The sequence below is a fragment of the Alternaria rosae genome, assembly GCF_020736505.1.
Source record: "Alternaria rosae strain MPI-PUGE-AT-0040 chromosome Unknown BKA58scaffold_10, whole genome shotgun sequence".
Classification (NCBI taxonomy): domain Eukaryota; kingdom Fungi; phylum Ascomycota; class Dothideomycetes; order Pleosporales; family Pleosporaceae; genus Alternaria; species Alternaria rosae.
In genome coordinates, this window is record NW_025763579.1 from 1,552,874 (window position 1) to 1,570,020 (window position 17,147).

At 52.2% G+C, this 17,147-nt stretch overlaps 7 protein-coding genes across 7 annotated transcripts; 4 read left to right on the forward strand and 3 right to left on the reverse strand.

The window, feature by feature from the left end:
* Positions 1-3,277: 3,277 nt before the first annotated feature.
* BKA58DRAFT_368681 (carbon-nitrogen hydrolase) lies at positions 3,278-4,834 on the forward strand. Its single transcript, XM_046168947.1, has 2 exons — positions 3,278-3,595; positions 3,899-4,834. The coding sequence occupies exons 1-2, from the start codon at positions 3,584-3,586 to the stop codon at positions 4,739-4,741; spliced, it is 855 nt and encodes a 284-aa protein (XP_046021601.1). The 5' UTR covers positions 3,278-3,583; the 3' UTR covers positions 4,742-4,834.
* On the reverse strand, positions 4,808-6,086 carry BKA58DRAFT_48142 (uncharacterized protein). Its single transcript, XM_046175345.1, has 2 exons — positions 5,504-6,086; positions 4,808-5,448 (listed from the first exon to the last, which is right to left on the reverse strand). Exons 1-2 carry the CDS (start codon positions 5,907-5,909, stop codon positions 4,874-4,876), a joined length of 981 nt encoding a protein of 326 aa, XP_046021602.1. The 5' UTR covers positions 5,910-6,086; the 3' UTR covers positions 4,808-4,873.
* Positions 6,087-9,211: 3,125 nt separating this feature from the next.
* Positions 9,212-10,895, forward strand: BKA58DRAFT_449053 (uncharacterized protein; the record flags this gene model as incomplete). Its single annotated transcript, XM_046174296.1, has 1 exon — positions 9,212-10,895. One exon carries the CDS (start codon positions 9,212-9,214, stop codon positions 10,472-10,474), a length of 1,263 nt encoding a protein of 420 aa, XP_046021603.1. The 3' UTR covers positions 10,475-10,895.
* BKA58DRAFT_392993 (uncharacterized protein) lies at positions 10,504-11,711 on the reverse strand. Its single transcript, XM_046171050.1, has 3 exons — positions 11,423-11,711; positions 11,193-11,368; positions 10,504-11,138 (listed from the first exon to the last, which is right to left on the reverse strand). Exons 1-3 carry the CDS (start codon positions 11,574-11,576, stop codon positions 11,001-11,003), a joined length of 468 nt encoding a protein of 155 aa, XP_046021604.1. The 5' UTR covers positions 11,577-11,711; the 3' UTR covers positions 10,504-11,000.
* A 1-nt stretch (position 11,712) lies between these two features.
* On the forward strand, positions 11,713-12,822 carry BKA58DRAFT_392995 (uncharacterized protein). Its single transcript, XM_046171051.1, has one exon. The coding sequence runs from the start codon at positions 12,127-12,129 to the stop codon at positions 12,400-12,402; it is 276 nt and encodes a 91-aa protein (XP_046021605.1). The 5' UTR covers positions 11,713-12,126; the 3' UTR covers positions 12,403-12,822.
* Positions 12,823-13,007: 185 nt separating this feature from the next.
* Positions 13,008-14,949, forward strand: BKA58DRAFT_48241 (uncharacterized protein). Its single transcript, XM_046175346.1, has 3 exons — positions 13,008-13,341; positions 13,499-14,620; positions 14,677-14,949. The coding sequence occupies exons 2-3, from the start codon at positions 13,507-13,509 to the stop codon at positions 14,907-14,909; spliced, it is 1,347 nt and encodes a 448-aa protein (XP_046021606.1). The 5' UTR covers positions 13,008-13,341; positions 13,499-13,506; the 3' UTR covers positions 14,910-14,949.
* A 39-nt stretch (positions 14,950-14,988) lies between these two features.
* Positions 14,989-16,173, reverse strand: BKA58DRAFT_323532 (concanavalin A-like lectin/glucanase domain-containing protein; the record flags this gene model as incomplete). The annotated part of the gene is made up of 1 exon (XM_046167919.1): positions 14,989-16,173. A coding segment is annotated over one exon (1,185 nt), but the record flags the coding sequence as incomplete, so codon positions are not given.
* Positions 16,174-17,147: the final 974 nt, after the last annotated feature.

Genomic DNA, 17,147 nt, shown 5'->3' on the forward strand with positions numbered 1-17,147 from the left:
AACAGAACAGGGTCCAGGATTCGATCAAGCATTCAACCATTTCAATTCCCGCCTCCACTGCCATGCTACCCCCGTCACTTCAGCGTATCAACCAACTCCCTATAAATCTTCTTCAAATCCCTCACATCGCCCTCCAACTCCTCGACCCTCTCCGTCTTCTCACCCAGCATCTCCAAGGCCGTCATCTCCCTGTTCTCCATCTCACCCAACCTCCTCTCCAGATCCCCCACCTTCTCCCCCTGTTTCCTCGTCTCATCGACTTCACGCATGAGCTTGACGACTTCCTCGCGGGCTTCGTCGCGTTGCGCGGTAAGACGAGCAAGTTCCTCTTTGTGGGTTGCTTTTTCGGATTCTAGACGACGCACTGCGGCGCTCATGCGCTCGACGAGTTGGACGGAGGGGCCTGCGCCGGCGGTGGAGACGCTGATCATGTCGTTTATGGTGCGGTGGGGGGAGGAAGTGTTTTCAAAGGGGTCGTTGTCGTGGTCGATGGTGTAGATAGACGGTGTTTCCAGGCCGCCATTGAGGTTCGACATGCTGGATGGAATGGAGTCTTGTCGTTGGGGTGTGCCGAGTTCCGGGGTTCGCACTTTGGTCGCGTTGCTAGATTTGTTGTGGCGTGAGCTCGAGGGGCGGCGCGAGGCTTCGTCGAACATGCGGTCCATGGGGGACATCATGGCCATGTCCATGCCGCTGGAGATGGAGCGCGGGTTGGGTCGCCGGCTGTATATGCCCAGTGGGTCGGGCGAATGCCGGCGTTGTGCTATTGAAGGTGAGTCTGTCCGTAGATGATGAGAATCGCCTAGTAAAGATGGCGTCTGTATCTCCACCCTCCACTTGTTCTTCTCGTCTTCTAGTCGTTGTTGAAGCTCGACCTCCCATAGCTTCTTCTCCCGCTCAAAGTCGGCTCGTGCATCTTGTGCTGCAGTCTCTGCTTGTGTGAGCCTAGTTTGTAGCTTCTGCGCTGCAGCGCGCTGCTCTGTCAGATCGTGCTCGAATGTGCGGGCTCGTTCGTTGATGCTCTCCAGCTCGTCTTCCAGTCGGCGTGCTTTCGAGTTGACTTCTCTTGCTTTCCGTCGGACATCAGACTCGCGCTTTGCTGTCTCATCACGGTCTTTTTCAAGAGCTGCCACACGAGACGTTAGAGTGTTCTCGATACCTTGCCAGTTCTCAGAAGCCAGCGAGTACTGGGTCTGCAGCGTCTCAATCTGTCGCAGAAGCTTGGCTTGCGAGTCGCCAGTCGCAGATGAAGATGCCTCTTCGGTGCGACTGCGGAGCAATTCGAGCTTGGATTCCAGGTTCTGGAATACTGTCAGTGTATGTATTTCTCGAAGAGGTCGTCAGGACTTACAGCAATCTCGCCGCGCAACTCCAGCTCGGCGACCTTTGCTTTCTCCTGCTGGCTCTTCGCCTCATCTCTGGCGGCTTGGAGCTCCCTCTTCGCACGATCTTCGGCAAGCTTCTTTTCTATCCGGACGTTCTCGATATCTTCTTTGAGTGACGCTGTAGCCCTCTTCTCTGCTTCCAGCGCTCCAGATTGGGCTCTCTTCTCAGCATCTTCTGCTCGTGAAAGCGCATCGTTGAGCTGTTTCCGCAGCTCAGATATAGTGAGCCCAGCCTCCTCGCGCTCTGCTCTGATAGTCTCAATGTCCTTTTCGATTCTGCCCACAATCTTCAGTTTTTCTTGCGCAGACTTGTCCGCCGCCTCTGCGCGCCGTGCCCTTTCCGACTGCTCAGTGATGCTCTTTTCCGCCTTTGTTAGCCGCTGTTTGAGAGTCGCAATCTCCTTGTCCTGTTCCAAGGCCTTGGTGCGCATCTTCTTGATAGTGGTCAGATGCTTCATCTCCGTCTTTGAGAGTTTCTGCCCCTCTTCCATGAGCGCAGCTATCTGTGCATCCTTGTCCGCCAGCTTCTTGTCCGCTGGGGTCGCTTCCGAGTCGGACTTGGCGGCCTTTGCAGAGGCAGCAAGTTGCTCGGAAAGGTATGTGAGCTTCGACTGTAGAGCATCAATCCGCTCGAGATGCGAGTTGAGCTCTTCGCGATTGTCCCGTAGCGACTCTTCGTATGTCTTCTGCAGCAATGACAGCTCAGCCTGCACTTCTTCGGGGTCTTTGGTCTCGGTAGACAGTATTGGGGCAAGGGCATCGATCGAGGGTCGCGACGGGTCGCTGTCGAAGGACTGGCGGGGAGAGGAGGTTTTCGGGGTGACGATGGAGGGTATCGATGGCATGGACATGGTGGGAACGGGCGTCGAGGTCGGTTGCTCGGCTACTAGAGGTGTAGGCGGTGGTGAAGTCGCTGGAGGAGAGACGATAGGCGCAGGTGCATCTGCGTCGGGTTGTGGAGGTTCCTCGACCTTGCTTTCATCCGGCTTGGGCGCCTCATCGTCCTTCACTGTCGTAGTCTCTTCTTTCACAGCTACCGTCTCTGTCGCTGGCTCAGGCGCTTTCGAGTCTATGCTTGCCCTGGGCGATGCGGTGACTGCATGTATGGCTGGACTCGCGGGTCGCGATCCGAGATCCGACGAGGTTCTTGCTTCGGACCCCTTATTCACAGCCTTAGCTAGGCGGTCTTGTAATCGAGAGTTAGGTCGGCTTCGTGACGATGTGCGCGAGATGCCTGTGTCGTTAGCCTTGTGAAAGCTGGTAATAGCATGTGTTTCCAGGGCCACCCACCTGGTTCGACTGCAAGCTTCTTGTCTGTCGCTACTTTCTCAGCAGCCTCTGATTTGGCACCAGCATCTGTCGCCGCTGGCTTGGTGGTGGTGGTGGTGCCATCTTCGGCCAGTATCCCGTCGAGTCGCGACTCGAGGCCCGAGATGGCGCTGTTCCACCAGTTCTTCCCACTCATCTTGCCTTTACAGCTTTACGTGTCCTGGCTCTGTTCGTCGTCAAGGACGCTTCGCTAGCGTTCAGCGTGCACTCGTTCGGCGCTTGTGTCTGTTCATAGCTCAATTGCGCGGAAGGCCAGGTTGGTCTGTTGGACGTGGTACGCGATCAGGTAGGGTTCGCGGGGAGTCGCAGGCTAGACCTGTCGCAGCGATGAGCATAGGGTGAATGTCGTCGAGGGCAGAGAGGCGAAATTAGTCGTCGCAGCTAGACGAGGCTCGTATCATTGGATTCCGGCCCCAATCGTATTCGTGTCCTCTGGCTTCCAAGGCTCCTGCCGCGCAAGCCCTCACGATGACGGGCGCGGTTGCAGCATGCCAGCCTCACGCCGATTGGCCGCTGAAATGTTCCGCAACTCCGCCCTCCGCCCTGACGCAATTCCCACCACCAAGAGTTAATGCAGGGGACGTTGGGTCCCGGCCATGCCTTCCGCATGTAGATCGGTGTATGGACATCTTCACTTTTCGATGCTGCCTACATGCCATATGCTTTTTTGGCATGCATTTCCAGATGCAACATGCATCTTACGATGACTGCTCCAATTGAACTAGCCTCTAGTGGCATCGCGCCTGCCGTCTCTGACGACAGCAGTATTATTTCTTTAGGTCTGTTTGCTATATTCATATAGTACAGAAGTACCTTCATCTGTCCAGTATATTCCAACACACACACCATCTCTCATCAATACCTTCAAGATGCCTCTCGCAGTAAGTTGTTTTCAGTTGTTTCTTGTTTCCCCATCATCTGTACTGTTTCCGAATATCTATCACACCGTCGTTGCCTGTCAGCACTTTCAACGTTCAAGCGCAATACTTCTCTGTCCATTCTCTTAACGGGAGTATTATTCATGTCTTCCGGCTCTTCTTGCTCAGCCTTTCATCTCATCTGAACCAACCATGCGTCTCTCCAAGTCTTGCCACATCTTCACACCGCTCAAGAGAGAACTCACGAGTCGATATGGGCTGTTTCTACAAATCTGACCATCAATCACTCATACTAACAATGCCCAGGCAGTCGGACAAATGCGCTCCCAGGCCTCCATGGCCGACAACCTCAAGCAAGCCCAATCCCTCTGCCGCAAAGCCCACGAAGCAGGCGCAGCCGCCCTCTTCCTCCCAGAAGCAGCAGACTACCTAACCACCTCGGGCGGTCTCAAACTCTGCAAATCCGTCCAAGATTCCGAATTCGTCCAAGGCCTCTGCAAATCCGCCAAAGAATACTCCCTCCCCATCTCCGTCGGCATCCACGAGCCTACAGACGATGGCAAAAAAGTTAAGAATACATTGATCTGGATCACCGCGTCAGGAGAAATAAAATACCGCTACCAAAAACTCCACCTCTTCGACATGGACGTAAAAGACGGCCCGCAAATGCAAGAGTCCGCAGGCGTAGAACGCGGCGTCCACCTAGGCGATCCCTTCGACTCCCCCGTCGGCAAACTAGGCATGCAAATCTGCTTCGACCTGCGCTTCCCCGAACCGGGTTTAGCACTACGGGCCCGCGGTGCAGAAGTTCTGTTATACCCCGCTGCCTTCACGACGCCCACGGGCAAAGCAGGACATTGGGAGATTTTGATCCGTGCCCGTGCGATTGAGACGCAGAGTTACATTATCGCTGCGGCGCAGGTGGGTGTGCATGATGAGGAGGGTAAGAGGCGGAGTTGGGGTCACAGCATGATTGTGGATCCGTGGGGGAAGATTGTTGCGGAGTTGGGGGGTGATGAGGGGGAGGGGGGGAGTTGGAAGGATGAGGGTGAGATTGCAGTGGCGGAGATTGATCTTGAGTTTGTGAGGAATATGAGGAATGACAGCCCGTTGAAGAGGAGGACGGATGTTTATAATGAGTTGGTCTAGGGTGGTGGAAAATTCGTTATATGTGTTGTATTGCATCATGAGGAGTACCCAAAATCTACAAGTCTGCTAGGAATGCCATTGTACATGCCGTTCAAGTCCAGTCAGATTCAAAAGACGACCGAAACACCTCTCCTACCGACCATCGACGCCCTCCACATCCCGTCCCTCTAGTAACCTTGCCTTCCCCGCTAAACTCAAATACGCCAACTCATGCTCCGCACTCTCAAGCTGCCGTTCAACCCTCGGCCTAACATCATCCAACTCACACCCCATACACTCCGCCATCCTCTCCAACATCGTCGTAAACAAACTCCTCCCACTCCCCTTCTCTCTCTGCGGCCCCTGCGTCCTAGGCGGTTCAAACTCACCCTTCGCCGTCCCCCAACAGGGCCAATCCCAATCATGCGTCCCATGATCATGGTAAAAGTTCAGTAAAGTTGTCTCTGCATTCGAGCTATCGTGGTGCAGCAGTGTGTCTGAGATGAATTCGGGACCGAGACACAGCGTTGCTTCTGCGAAGCAGAATTCGAGCTCGCAGCGGAGTTCGACTTGATTTGCGTCCATGAAACGGCCGTAGGTGCGTTGGTTTATCCAGCCTGAACCGTGGTAGCGGGCGGAGAGAGTGGAGTGGTGGAGGACGAGGTAGATGGCTGCTAGAGGGTCGTGGGGGAGGGATTTTATGTAGGCTAGGCGGTCTGTGTGGTCTTCTGGTGGGGTGTTAGTTAAGAGAAGACTGTGGGGGTTTGGGTAAAGCGGACTGACCAATTGATACTAGACGATATAATAGCAGTAGCCCGGTATTTGCAAGGGGGATGTTATGTTGTAAGACGGCATTGAAGTTGTGTTCAGAGCAGAGGGCGTCCATAACGTCATCGACAATATCGTAATTGTGCACACAATCGGCCAGCCAGTCGACATTGAGCCGACCATCTTCACACTTGAAATCGGTCTCTGCATGCCGAAGCTCTTTCCTCATGAAACTACCTGTAATGGATCTTTCGTAGTTCTTGAAGATGGCGCGAAGCCGAGGGTGTGCGCTCCGAATAGTGGTAATGAGCGAGCCATCGTTGAAAGGCAGGTGCTGGATCGTCTTCAGGACCAGCTCTGGAGGGATCCGTGGGGATATGAGGAAGTTCAGGTACGTCGATGGATCGGAGAAGGTAGTCATGCTAAGCTATGAAGTTTATGACGTGCTGAATAAGATAGTGATTGTGTGGTGTTATGTGCTGAGGGAAGAAGGTAGGAAACCTGGAGTCGATCGATGCGGTCGCGACTTATACTTCTGCGGTAGCTACAGTCCAGACTATACTTTCTGTATACGTATTTGAGGGAGTAAACGGCGCGTGTTCAGCCTCGGTATATTGTCCCCGCGACAGCTATATATTCAAACCGTGAAGACCATGATGGGTGACGATTAGCACCATGATGGCGAATCATCCTCATGATGAGCACGCGTCAGAAGCAAAGTAACGTCACCACGTGTGGTTGCGATTGCGAGGTCTGATAAGAGTTTGTCGCGTGCTTCACAGTCGAGTCGAAGTCGGATGCGATTGCCTGTTCGCATCCGTGCATGTGCAGACGCTGGGACTCGAGGCATGGAATGTAGACTCATGGCTGCAGACAGGCGCTAGGTCAGGCCCCGCTGATGACATGCCGATGGCAGCGTGGGGGCTAATGCAGGTGATGGATGCGATTGCGCAATAGGTCCGAAATGCAGAACACGCGGGGTGTGAGGGGCTGCGAGAGGAAGGCATGTCGAGGTCGGAAGTGGTGATCACGAGCTAGTACCACCCCAACAGGCAGCTCTGCAGATGGTCGAAAGAATCAGAGCAGTTTGCAGATAGTGGCTCAATAGTGAATCGTTTCATATGACAGCCTCAATGCGCCGTGACCCTGGGTATCGTGTTGACTCCGTAAATGCAACATTACATGTCGTGAGATACATCCTGCCTACTGCAGTTCGATGCCTTCCCTCTCCGCTGCCTGCAGTATGAAGCTCCTAGTCTTCGCATCTGGCGCGAGATCCAGCGGCACATGGCCATCTGTGTCCTTCTTGTCGTGCTCTGCGCCCATGGTCAGCAGCAGTAACGCCGCATCGCCGTGCCCCTCGCTCATCGCATGGTGCAGCGCCGTCATGCCGTCCATGTCCGTCGCGTTTAGTGGACTTTTCGCATCCAAAAGCGCCTTCATCATCGGCACGCTCCCCACCGCCGCTGCCCGATGCAGTGGCAGCTGGCCTCTCTTGTCCTTTATCCGCGCTGATGCTGGTGGTTTCTGTGCGAGTAGTGTACGCGCGATATCGAGGTTGACTTTCGATGCGCAAAAGTGTAGGGCGGTCTGACCGTTGTTATTCTTCGCGTTTACGTCGGCGTCTTTGGAGAGTAGCAGGTCTACTATTTGCTCTGCGTCTTTTCGAGAACATGCCATCATGAGTGGCGTCCAGCCTGAGCCATCTGTGACATCGGGATCGAACGACTTGCTTTGCACGAGTGTTTGAACGATAGCGAGGTGATTGTAGGACACAGCCCAGTGTATTGGGAGTCGTTCGTCTGGGTCGCGGAGGTTTGCAAGCTTGGGGTTCGCGGCGAGGAGAGAATCGACTCGGGATGCTGGGGATCGTTAGGCCTGATTTCGTAGATGAGGGCATGATGCGCACTTTGACCTTCTCGGCAGGCCTCTTGAATGGCGTATTTTGCCTTGTATTCTTCCATGGCGTTCACGATGATAGTACAATGTTGTGAACTTGGTGACGTTGACGCGTGTTAGGCAGTCCGCAGCTCAGCTCTAGAAAGTTAACCCCGCTATGGCCGAGGCGCGGACATCGCCGCGCCGTGACGTAATCATTTGGCTACTTTCATCTCTAGAACCAGTCTTGTTAACAACTCCTGACGTTATATGCTCGATCTCACATTCTGCAAGAGTATGGAAAATGTCTCAGGTCTATGGCAGTTTGCTGCAGTCGAGGTCCCCGTTCCAATGTCCGCGCTTCGTTATTGAATACAAGAAGTACCAGCATGTCCAACATCCATCGTCTCCGTCTCATATATACTCCTCACCCATCCTCATCACTATCCGTCCTCTGGCTGCATACAGTTTCTGACAAACAAGCGGGAAATGCTTAAACAGAGGTGACTGAACGCCTGGTTCATCTCGCGCGACCTTCTACCTACTACATCTCATCCACATCTGCTTCAGGAGGATGTAAGGATGTGTTGTCGTCTGCAGACTAAACAGTATCTTTGCTGAGCTCCCAGGTATTTACAACCTGCCCATTGCTTACACGACCAGTAATACGGCCCTTAATCGAGCAAATACCGACAATCGCCTGGGAAATTGGGAGGCTATCCAAGCGAGTGAAGACCAATGTCAGGTGCTCCATGTTCTTAGCAAGGGAGAGAATAACCGCGAGCTGTCCGTCGATCACAGGCGCCCCTACTAACATCCGCCCAAGCCATCGACTCGCTAGTTTTCCTGACGACGGTGGAACAACCTCGTTCATGATATGCTTGAATGCGTCAAACTTGTTCCACAGACGGAGAAAGAACGTGTCGTCAGAACCCGGGGTGGTGTCTGGAACCCCCGTCTTGGTCAAGACAAACGAACGGATGTGCCTTGCAAGATCTTGACGATCAACAAGTGTGTCGAACAACAACATCAGGCTAGTGTATTGCTTGACCGAGAAAGTGAGCGCTTGGTGCAGCCGTCGTTCTGCGAGCGGGCGATAGTACTTTGATGTCATCGAAAGAGCGGAAGCCTCCTTTCCGACTAGGTGCTGGATAATGTTCTCGTCAATCTCGGTTGAGAGACGATCTATGGTGGGCGAGCAAGTGAGAGGGAACGAATTCTTGTATCGATGGTATTTCTCACCGGAGAGCTCCTGGTTGTATGGGTGTAGTATTGACAAGAGTCCCGAAAACGAGCGATATGTCGCGACTGCGCGCCGGCGGTGTATGAGGATGAGCTGGGAATCTTTGGAGAGTTGGTCAAAGGTAGTTTGCGAGATGACCTGCACGTTGCTAGTGGAAGGAGCGAAACTGGAAGGGACACACCTGCTGTATCAGAGGCACAGGTCTTCCTACATTTGCTCATTCTGTTACTTAGCGACGCAAACACGGTGCAGACCGCCCAAGTACGCAAGGAGGCGCGCCCGATTAATCCACAGGGATTGTTACATGTCGATCGCAAAGTTGCGCTTCGACTGGTTCCTAGACTCCGGTCCCGATGACGTCTCAACATCTCAACCAAACTTCACCGCGGTCATGTGCTACTGCTGGTGCCTGCAAGGATGCACACACATAAATTCTGGCGTGTCAAGTTATCCCCTGTTCCATCTCTCTTGCACAGTACAACGACATAGATTTTTCCATACCTCCCACGCAAAGACAACGCACACTCGAGAGGTGCAACCCAATCAAAGCTTCTCTCGATGTCTTTGCACAACTGCCCCTCAACCAAAATCACCATTCAACCATGTCGCTCCTGGAATATTTCACTGGAATTGACGAGAGAATTATACAATACCTCCCGCAACCTGGCCTTCACAGCCTAACTCTTACGAACAAGTACTATCGCAAGATAGCGGAGCCACATCTTTACAGGGATATTCAAGTACACAGTCCAAACACACTCTCTGTAGCACGTCTTCTGTTGACTCTAATTAACCGCAGAGAGCTCGCTCAGCACATCCGGAGCTTCGCCTTGGTTACCGCTGACGAGGGAAGAGCAAGAGACGCCACGAATCTCAGTAACAAGGCTTCAGACATTGAAGCGCGCCGCCATTCGATCGAGATAATGCACGAAAAACTCTTCAGGAAGTCGCCAATCATGAAAGAGGTGATTGAAAAACTCGTAAATTCATTCCGCAACCTTCAGTTTGAGGTGAAGTGGTACTTCAGTGTTCTCGACGCCACCAGGTCTATAGATGGTTCGCTTGACCCCATACTCTGTCTTGCAACCAATCTCGAAAAGCTTCGGCTGATGAGTGTGCAATCTGAGATTACGGAAGCTGTCTGCCGCGCACGCTGGGAAGAACGCACCAAAAGCGCATCCTCACGAGTCTACCCTCTACACAAGTTGAGGAATCTAGACGTAGTGCTTGGAAGGAAAGCTTCCATCCCAACAATAACACCTATGGAGACCTTGAAGGTCAGCGGCGAAGGCGCCGGCCATGACTTCCAATGGCCGCGCAACGGATATGAAGCGGTAGGAACTTTGCGTAGTCTGGAACTTCGGCACATTACTTTGCAGCCGGATCAGCTTCATCACATGTTAGCACTACCGGAAATGCATGGTATACAGCACCTGAAGATGGGAAATGTCTACTTACGGGAAGACCACACGTACGACTTCTGCCGATTAAGCGAACTATTGCAGCACTTTCTTCCATCACTTAAGACTTTCGAATGGACCGGAGAAGAATCTCGACAATGGTATCCGAGACATCACCCATTTGGTAGCGTCACAGGTTTCAAACACTTGAAAGAACTCGTCCTCGGCTTCAAGTACATACGACCAGCTAGTGGCAACATCTACAATCCACTGGCGCATCTTGTTCACCCCGCGGATTCCTTTCCGGATAGTTTGAAGACTCTCAAAAGTACAGGAATATCGCGTTGGTTCCTACATGAACTAGAGGAGGCCTCCGCAGTGTCTCCCTCGCACAATAGTATCCTTACGACTGGCACGTCTCTTGGTATTTCGACCTTCGACCTGTTGCTTGACATGAAGGTATGAGCCCTCCAGAATTACAGGGAAAGTATCAAATTGTTTCTTCTTGAATTGGTGTCCGCTTTGAACGACGTTGGTACGTCAATGCGAGTCTATCGACAAGAAGATGCTTGCGAATCGACACTGTTGTGTGGTCTGGGCTCTGTGGCAGAGCACATCAATCGGGACTGTTAGTTGGATAATATTGGAAACTGTGGAGGATCACAAAGCTGCTCGAGGTGGCGCGGAAAAAGATACCGATAAATTGACTAGCAAGACGTTAGAACGAATTAGGGCTAACGTTAGGCATACGATATATGTAGAGTGGCACGCTGTGCAGTAGGCTTTTGGCGTTGATTATGGAGATTAGTGTATGCTACAAGTAGCTTAGAAGAAGCATGGGCTTCCCATTCACAGCATCACGAGTCGCAGCATGAAGTTCGTCAAATATGTGTCTCGAGGGATTTTCATTCAAATTACGATGCGGATATCTGCACACTATCGAAGGGTATGTAGCGTCCAGAATATCCTTATGGCTTGGAATCTTAGATACTTAAAAGTTGTGCAAGTAGTCCCCCACGTAATTCTTGGCAACGTCACCTATTGCTTGGAAATCCATACCGATGTTTTCCTTGACGTACTGAGCGGCATCATCCCCCAGCTCTGTGATAGTGTTCTCAACAAAACGGTGCTATAGTAAATTAGTCATCTTCGTCCTCTTGCACATCCATGGCAGCTCACTGACCTGGTAAGGCCGGTGGTCCGTGTCGTGAAACACAAGGAAGCGCTTGGTTTGATCCTTGTCCTGCCCGTACTGGAATGACTCGTCGACTGTCAGAGTAAAGTCTTCTCCGCCTGTCTTCTTCGATTTGAATTCGGCGACCTTGTTGGCTTGAACGTAGAGGAGGCCATTGGCGTCACCTGTTTCCGGTCGATTAGCCTGAGTGCATCAAACGAGGAAGAGATTGTACGTACCACCAGACTTGACTGTATACTTGCAGACCTTGTACTTTTCACTGCGTCCTAGCCAGTTCTGGCTCCAGCTGACAGTGATTCTGTTGCTCTTGCCATCATTGAGGAACTCGGGATGAACGTGGATGGTGTTTCCCTTTTGGACGAGAGGAGACATGATGGAGAGAAGATGCTGAAGTTTGGTGAAAGGTGGATGATTCTGAAGTGAGTTGTTGTGGGTTGCTGATGAAAAGATAGATGAATTGCGGGTGTCTTTATACTGCTCAGGCTCAGCTCTTGCGCCGTGATGAATGATGCCAGCTTGGCTGTAGATTCATGCTAGCATTCTTCTCACGCTACTTCACGCGCGAGGTCACCAATCAACATAGTGTATTCGACCTACGGCTTGATCTAGATCATCAACATCGGCCAGCTTAAACTTGAAGCGACTGTATAGCTGTCGTGAAGTACCCTAGTGCCACAAGCCATCGCTGTAACCGTGTAACAAGCTGTGCAGGTTTCGGTCATGTCCAGACGAGAGAGTGATGGAAAGAGACTAGGTCTGCAGACTGCGCGTCGGCAGCTGAACGCGACGATTCTCGCATATTTGCTTATCAGCTAGATGCCATGTGGCGGCGGAACGGGCCAGCATCCTCAACACCTGACAGGTCCATATCGTGAATTCCAGACTCACATTCTCTACGCATCATCACCCAGTGCACCCGTTCATGTGTGCCCTTGCATATATTTGCCGAAGCCTAAGCTATTTGGCTCTTAGTGCTGCGTCGCTCTCCACGTTTTCGGGCACCCCGCCTTCTCGGCCACCAAATGGACCCTTGAGGCTTCCCAGCCTCGAGCTGAAAGCGCCACAATTTGGCATCACCCAACGGCCATACACGCTACTAGGTTCTCGCCTTATGTCTTGTGCGCGAAATGATGTGCGCACATCACAAAAGCGGCAGAGCTATCGCCAAATCGTTCGTATCCCGCTTCTGTCATCCTGATCTGGAAGCGCGTTGTTGTTCATTACTTCTTTGGTCGTTGTGGCTTTCCCGTAGCTCTGGTCTCCCCTCATTGACCGGCCAGTCGTCGAGCGAGTGATACGCCTCTCCTGCGCACCACTCATTTATACTAGGCGGTATATGAGAATTACGAGATGAGAATTGTGTCTTCTGAAGTCACCTTCAAGGCCAGATGCGAGACGCGACGGGACTTCTCACAGCTGCGAGAGTGAACATCTCTTACAGCGGGCTCGGTGGTACTTTTTTTCAGATACAGCGAAGTATAGGATGATTGACATGCAACGACTCGTGCCATGCAGCTGCGATGCTGGTCGCTGTCTGGATATCGTACTATCATGCTCTGGCCCTACAACTAAGGCGCTTACAGGACGTTGCAGCGAAATATTCGAGAAGAAGTATATGAATGGGGAAAGAGAACAACGCAACCTCGGTAAGAGCACGCCCAGGTAAGCAGCGCGTGGAAATCGAGCTAACCGAAAACGCGACATTACGTGAACGCGACTTCTTGGCTGCAGAAGACAGTACAGTAAGCGCCTCTGACTCATACTGCTGCCTGATTTTTCCTCCCGACTTTTAAGGTCAACAATCCCCATCTTAGGCGCAATACGTTTCTCGTCTTGTCTTCCAGTCATGGAAGAATTCCCGAATGAGCTGCTCCTCCAAATCTTCAGTCTTCTGCACACACCGATAACATGCTTTTCTTCACCGCGTGTACCCACTCCTTCGCGAGACCTCCTCGCATTGTGCCTCGTCTGCCGAGTATTCCGGGATGTTGCAAGATCGCTCATCTACGAATCAATCGAGCGGGAGGGCAATACGAATAGTCAGGCTTATCGCCAGCTACCAAATACTCTTCTCAAGAACATGGGGCTGTGTCGGTACATCAAGAATCTGAGACTGAAGGTGGAGGACGGTTTCGAGGTAGGCGATTTTTGGGCGGGGCATAACCTGCGACCCGAGAACGAGCTCGACGACGAAGACGATCAGGAGCGAGCAACTCAGGATGCAAGATGCATTCGCTATCAAAGACGGCATCAAAAGATGCAAGATGGCAATAGAAGTGATGTTGACAAAGAAGTGACCAACATGCCAGATTACACGCCAGAAGGCTACGAGTGGCTCGGCGAACTCATCTCGGCCATGAATAGCAGTCAGGCACATGCTTCTGACCACGACCTCCTTGAGCGCGCTATCTTGGGAGAAGATGTACTACTCACCCCATGTATTCTCTCGGCGTGTAATTTGGAACGACTTTGGCTCCGCCTCCCAAAATCACAACTGGACGAAGACAGCCCAAGTTTCTTGCTCAACAGCATCGTCCACAGTGCTAACGAGGGTGGGTTCGAAAGGCTCAAAGTTCTTCATCTCGACGTGTACCAGAGCGGTGTTGGTTGGCCGGTCCGTAACGCGCTACCTTTGTTTCTTCTTCCGAGTTTGACCGATTTGACCATCGGCAATTGTGGTGAGACTGATCTCGGACGCCCGTGGAGTTTTGGGCCAGATACCAACGACTCCGCATTCATGGGAGAGCCTTGGATGTGGCCTGACCGCACCTCGTCCATTACCAAACTGTCGTTACTGTCCCCGCATTTCAGCGGTTCCATAGTTGCGAAAATGCTACTCGCTTGCAAGGTGCTCACGGAGTTCGAAGTGGTGTCACCATATCAAAGGCCACCCTGTGACGACGAGTTCTATGAAGACGTAGGCGTGGCCCTGCTGGCACATGTAGAGACCCTCGTCCGTTTGTCGCTTGGGGATCAGATGGCACTTGTTGGGCGCACTCTCTTCCAAAATCCAGGCACGTTTCGCATGGGCAGCCTCCTGAGCTCGCTCACCTTCCTACGAGCAAACCCGTACATTCTTCTCGGCTACAGTCACCCGCGTGCGTGGTCTATAGAAACATCACCGATGCTAAAAGATGCTCTTCCGGACTCCCTTGAGCACCTATGGCTTGACGAGCCCTGCAAACCATGGACACTGCATACGTGGCCATACTTTGAAGGTTTGTTTAGAGCCATTCGAAGCGGGCAGTTGCCTCAGTTGAAGAGTATCCATATCCACTGGTATCAAGCGTTCCCCCATAATTGGGACACTATCATCCACCGCGTCAGACACCTGATACACCTTCGTGAGGCCGCGTTGTGGCGAGCAGGTCCCATCGTGTTTACAGTTACTGTGCGAATAGCCTACAGCACTTCTGGTGAGTCCTAACTAATCATATTTTGACACAGAATCTGGAATGCTAAGCCAGTACAGAGTATGCGGATCAAGGGTTTGGAGATTTTGTGAAGTATAACAACATACGATATTCGCCGCCAAAACCGTCACCACTGGTTTACTGCAGAAGATCGGATCTGAATCATCCAGACGGTCGGCGATACTATGTTGAAGCTGGTACATGCGAAGTACCTCATAAGACCCCGGAGGAGATGCAAGATGATATGGATCACGGATATTGGAGGATTTTGCCTCCACCTGATTTCTGGTAGCAATATGCAAGCTTATTCTCGGGATAGGTTTGGGATAGGCTTGGGGTATATTGCACTCATTCGTACGCACATCTAGTCTCTAAATCCCGACAACAACAGAAACAAGACCAACAACGACCAACAGTCCCCAAGAAACACTCATTCCCATGGCACCGCTATCAACCTCAGGCGTGCCGACTTCTTTCACGTCATCGATCTTGCACACAGTTTTGCATCCCTTCTCAGCTCTCTTTCTTCCAAACAAATCCGTGGTATCTCTCTTGTTCTCCTGACTTTTGCCCTCATACGGTCCACTGGTGTTGAACGTCATTTCAATCCACTGGATGTGGAACTCGGCACTATCGCCGACCGACATGTTGCCACTCCACTCTCCACCATCACCCCACATGTTCAAGACCAGAAAACTCTGCTCGCGGGGGACGGAGTATGTGTTTGCGGCGACCTGCTTCTGGTTCAGATACCAGTAGCTATTCTTGGGAAGCCAGTCGATGCGGTGTGTTTGCCATTCGTCCCAGCGAGGGAGGTCGGTAGGGCCAACAGATGCAGCAGCTACTTCGTTGCCATCCTCGCCTACTGAAGGCTGGTTCGTGTAGCGGATCTGGTCTGTGGGATCGTCGGTCAGGATCTCGATATCGGATTCGTTGTCGTCGTCGAAAAACGTGAAGAATCCTGCCACTGCACCCTTGGCACCCTGGACACGACCGTACATGCGCATCGAAACGTGCATGAGATTCTTCTGCTGGTTCTCAATCTCTCCAGCCGTCTGGTAGTCATCCAGACGCGACGTTCGTAGCGCGAGGTATGATGTGGAGTCTTCTTCGCCGAGGAAGATGTTCGCGAAGGAGTTGTTCATCGGTACGGGGAAGTCTTCGGTGGCGGGCTTGGTCCAATTCTGGATACCCCAGTCGTAGTTCCATGCATCGCTATTGAACAGATCTGGCTGCCATGTATTCGCCATGCCTGCGATCTGATTATCTTTGAGGAGCGGCGGTGATTCGCTCATCGCGCCTGGCAGGTTTCGGAAGTCGTAGAAGCGGTAGTACTGGAAGTACTCTGGTGTTTGCGAGTCTTTGCCGGACTGGACGACATAGCAGTCGCAGTCTGGATTATTATCTTTCGGTGTTTCGTTCATAGAGCTGGTGTACGGGTTGGCAGCGAGTGCAGACTGGGCGAGTAGTGCCGTAAGAGGCAGGAGCAAGGCTCCTAACGGTTGAAGGTATGACATGGCGTTCGGTTTCTTGAGATTCGTATCGTAGATGTAGTGACAGTATCCAAATAATTAAACAATAAGGATATGTAGAACGAAGACGGGTGATAGACGGCTAGTAAACGTGAAGGGAATAGCGAACGAGTGTCACCTAGCCATGAATAATCACCCAGAAGAATGAAACGTGAAAGCGCTCAACAACGCTGCAACAAAACTCGACGATGTAAAGAGACGATACCTAAAATCAAGAGGTCAGCGCAAATGCGGGCTCCGCAAGCTCATATACTAAAAACGTGCAGTAAAGCCGCTCGCTACTGCGCTTACACGGCACCACCAGTCAGGTCAGTCTCGAACACCGCCCACAAGTCGTGCTTTTTCTCTCTAAACAGGCGCGAAGCTTGTCCTAATTACGTTCGCTAAGGTATGTGTCTAAGCCCAGAAAACCGCGCGCTCGAATTGGAGTAAAGGCACTAAGGCAAGTAAGCTGGGCCAGAAAGAAAAGAGGGATATACGAAACGAAACGCGCGACACATCACACCAACGCACGCCATTGTTGGCGGTAGTGGTGCTGCACTCAGCCACACTGCTTCTGGCCTTCTGGACCGCTAACGGACAGGGGGTTAGGGGTCGTGCAATGTTTGCAGCGCATTCCTATAGGTTGAGCGGGTGGATGGACGTGATCCGCCCCTGGTTTAGGCTGCTTCGGGGGTCTCGGTAACGGTGATGTGCCAGCGGGAGTTTCGGCGCAGGCGCCAAGCCTGATGTGGCTTGACCATCCGACTCTTCGGACGACCCGGGATTGTCGTTGAGTCTCGAGTACGCTGTGAGATTAAATCATATGTGAAGAGGACTTTAGTACATAGGGTGAGACATCTCCCATCAGATCGGCTGTTACCGAGGGGTAAAGAGAGTGTTGGTGTTGTAAAGTTGTAGCCCGTCATTACGAAACATGACAGGGTTTATGGGTCACCAGCCACAACCTTCCACATGGCCGGGCGCTAACCAATGCAACTAAGTCTCAAAATAGCCCC

Bases quoted from the DNA above. Each gene is read 5' to 3' on its own strand.
- BKA58DRAFT_48241 (XM_046175346.1), top strand. From the start codon at position 13,507: ATGCCAGATTACACGCCAGAAGGCTACGAGTGGCTCGGCGAACTCATC. The intron at 14,621-14,676 runs GTGAGTCCTAAC...AAGCCAGTACAG, and splicing joins AATAGCCTACAGCACTTCTG to AGTATGCGGATCAAGGGTTT.
- BKA58DRAFT_392995 (XM_046171051.1), top strand. From the start codon at position 12,127: ATGTGTGCCCTTGCATATATTTGCCGAAGCCTAAGCTATTTGGCTCTT.
- BKA58DRAFT_48142 (XM_046175345.1), bottom strand. From the start codon at position 5,909: ATGACTACCTTCTCCGATCCATCGACGTACCTGAACTTCCTCATATCC. The intron at 5,449-5,503 runs GTCAGTCCGCTT...ACACCCCACCAG, and splicing joins ATATCGTCTAGTATCAATTG to AAGACCACACAGACCGCCTA.
- BKA58DRAFT_392993 (XM_046171050.1), bottom strand. From the start codon at position 11,576: ATGTCTCCTCTCGTCCAAAAGGGAAACACCATCCACGTTCATCCCGAG. The intron at 11,369-11,422 runs GTACGTACAATC...GACCGGAAACAG, and splicing joins GTATACAGTCAAGTCTGGTG to GTGACGCCAATGGCCTCCTC. The intron at 11,139-11,192 runs GTCAGTGAGCTG...AATTTACTATAG, and splicing joins CGGACCACCGGCCTTACCAG to CACCGTTTTGTTGAGAACAC.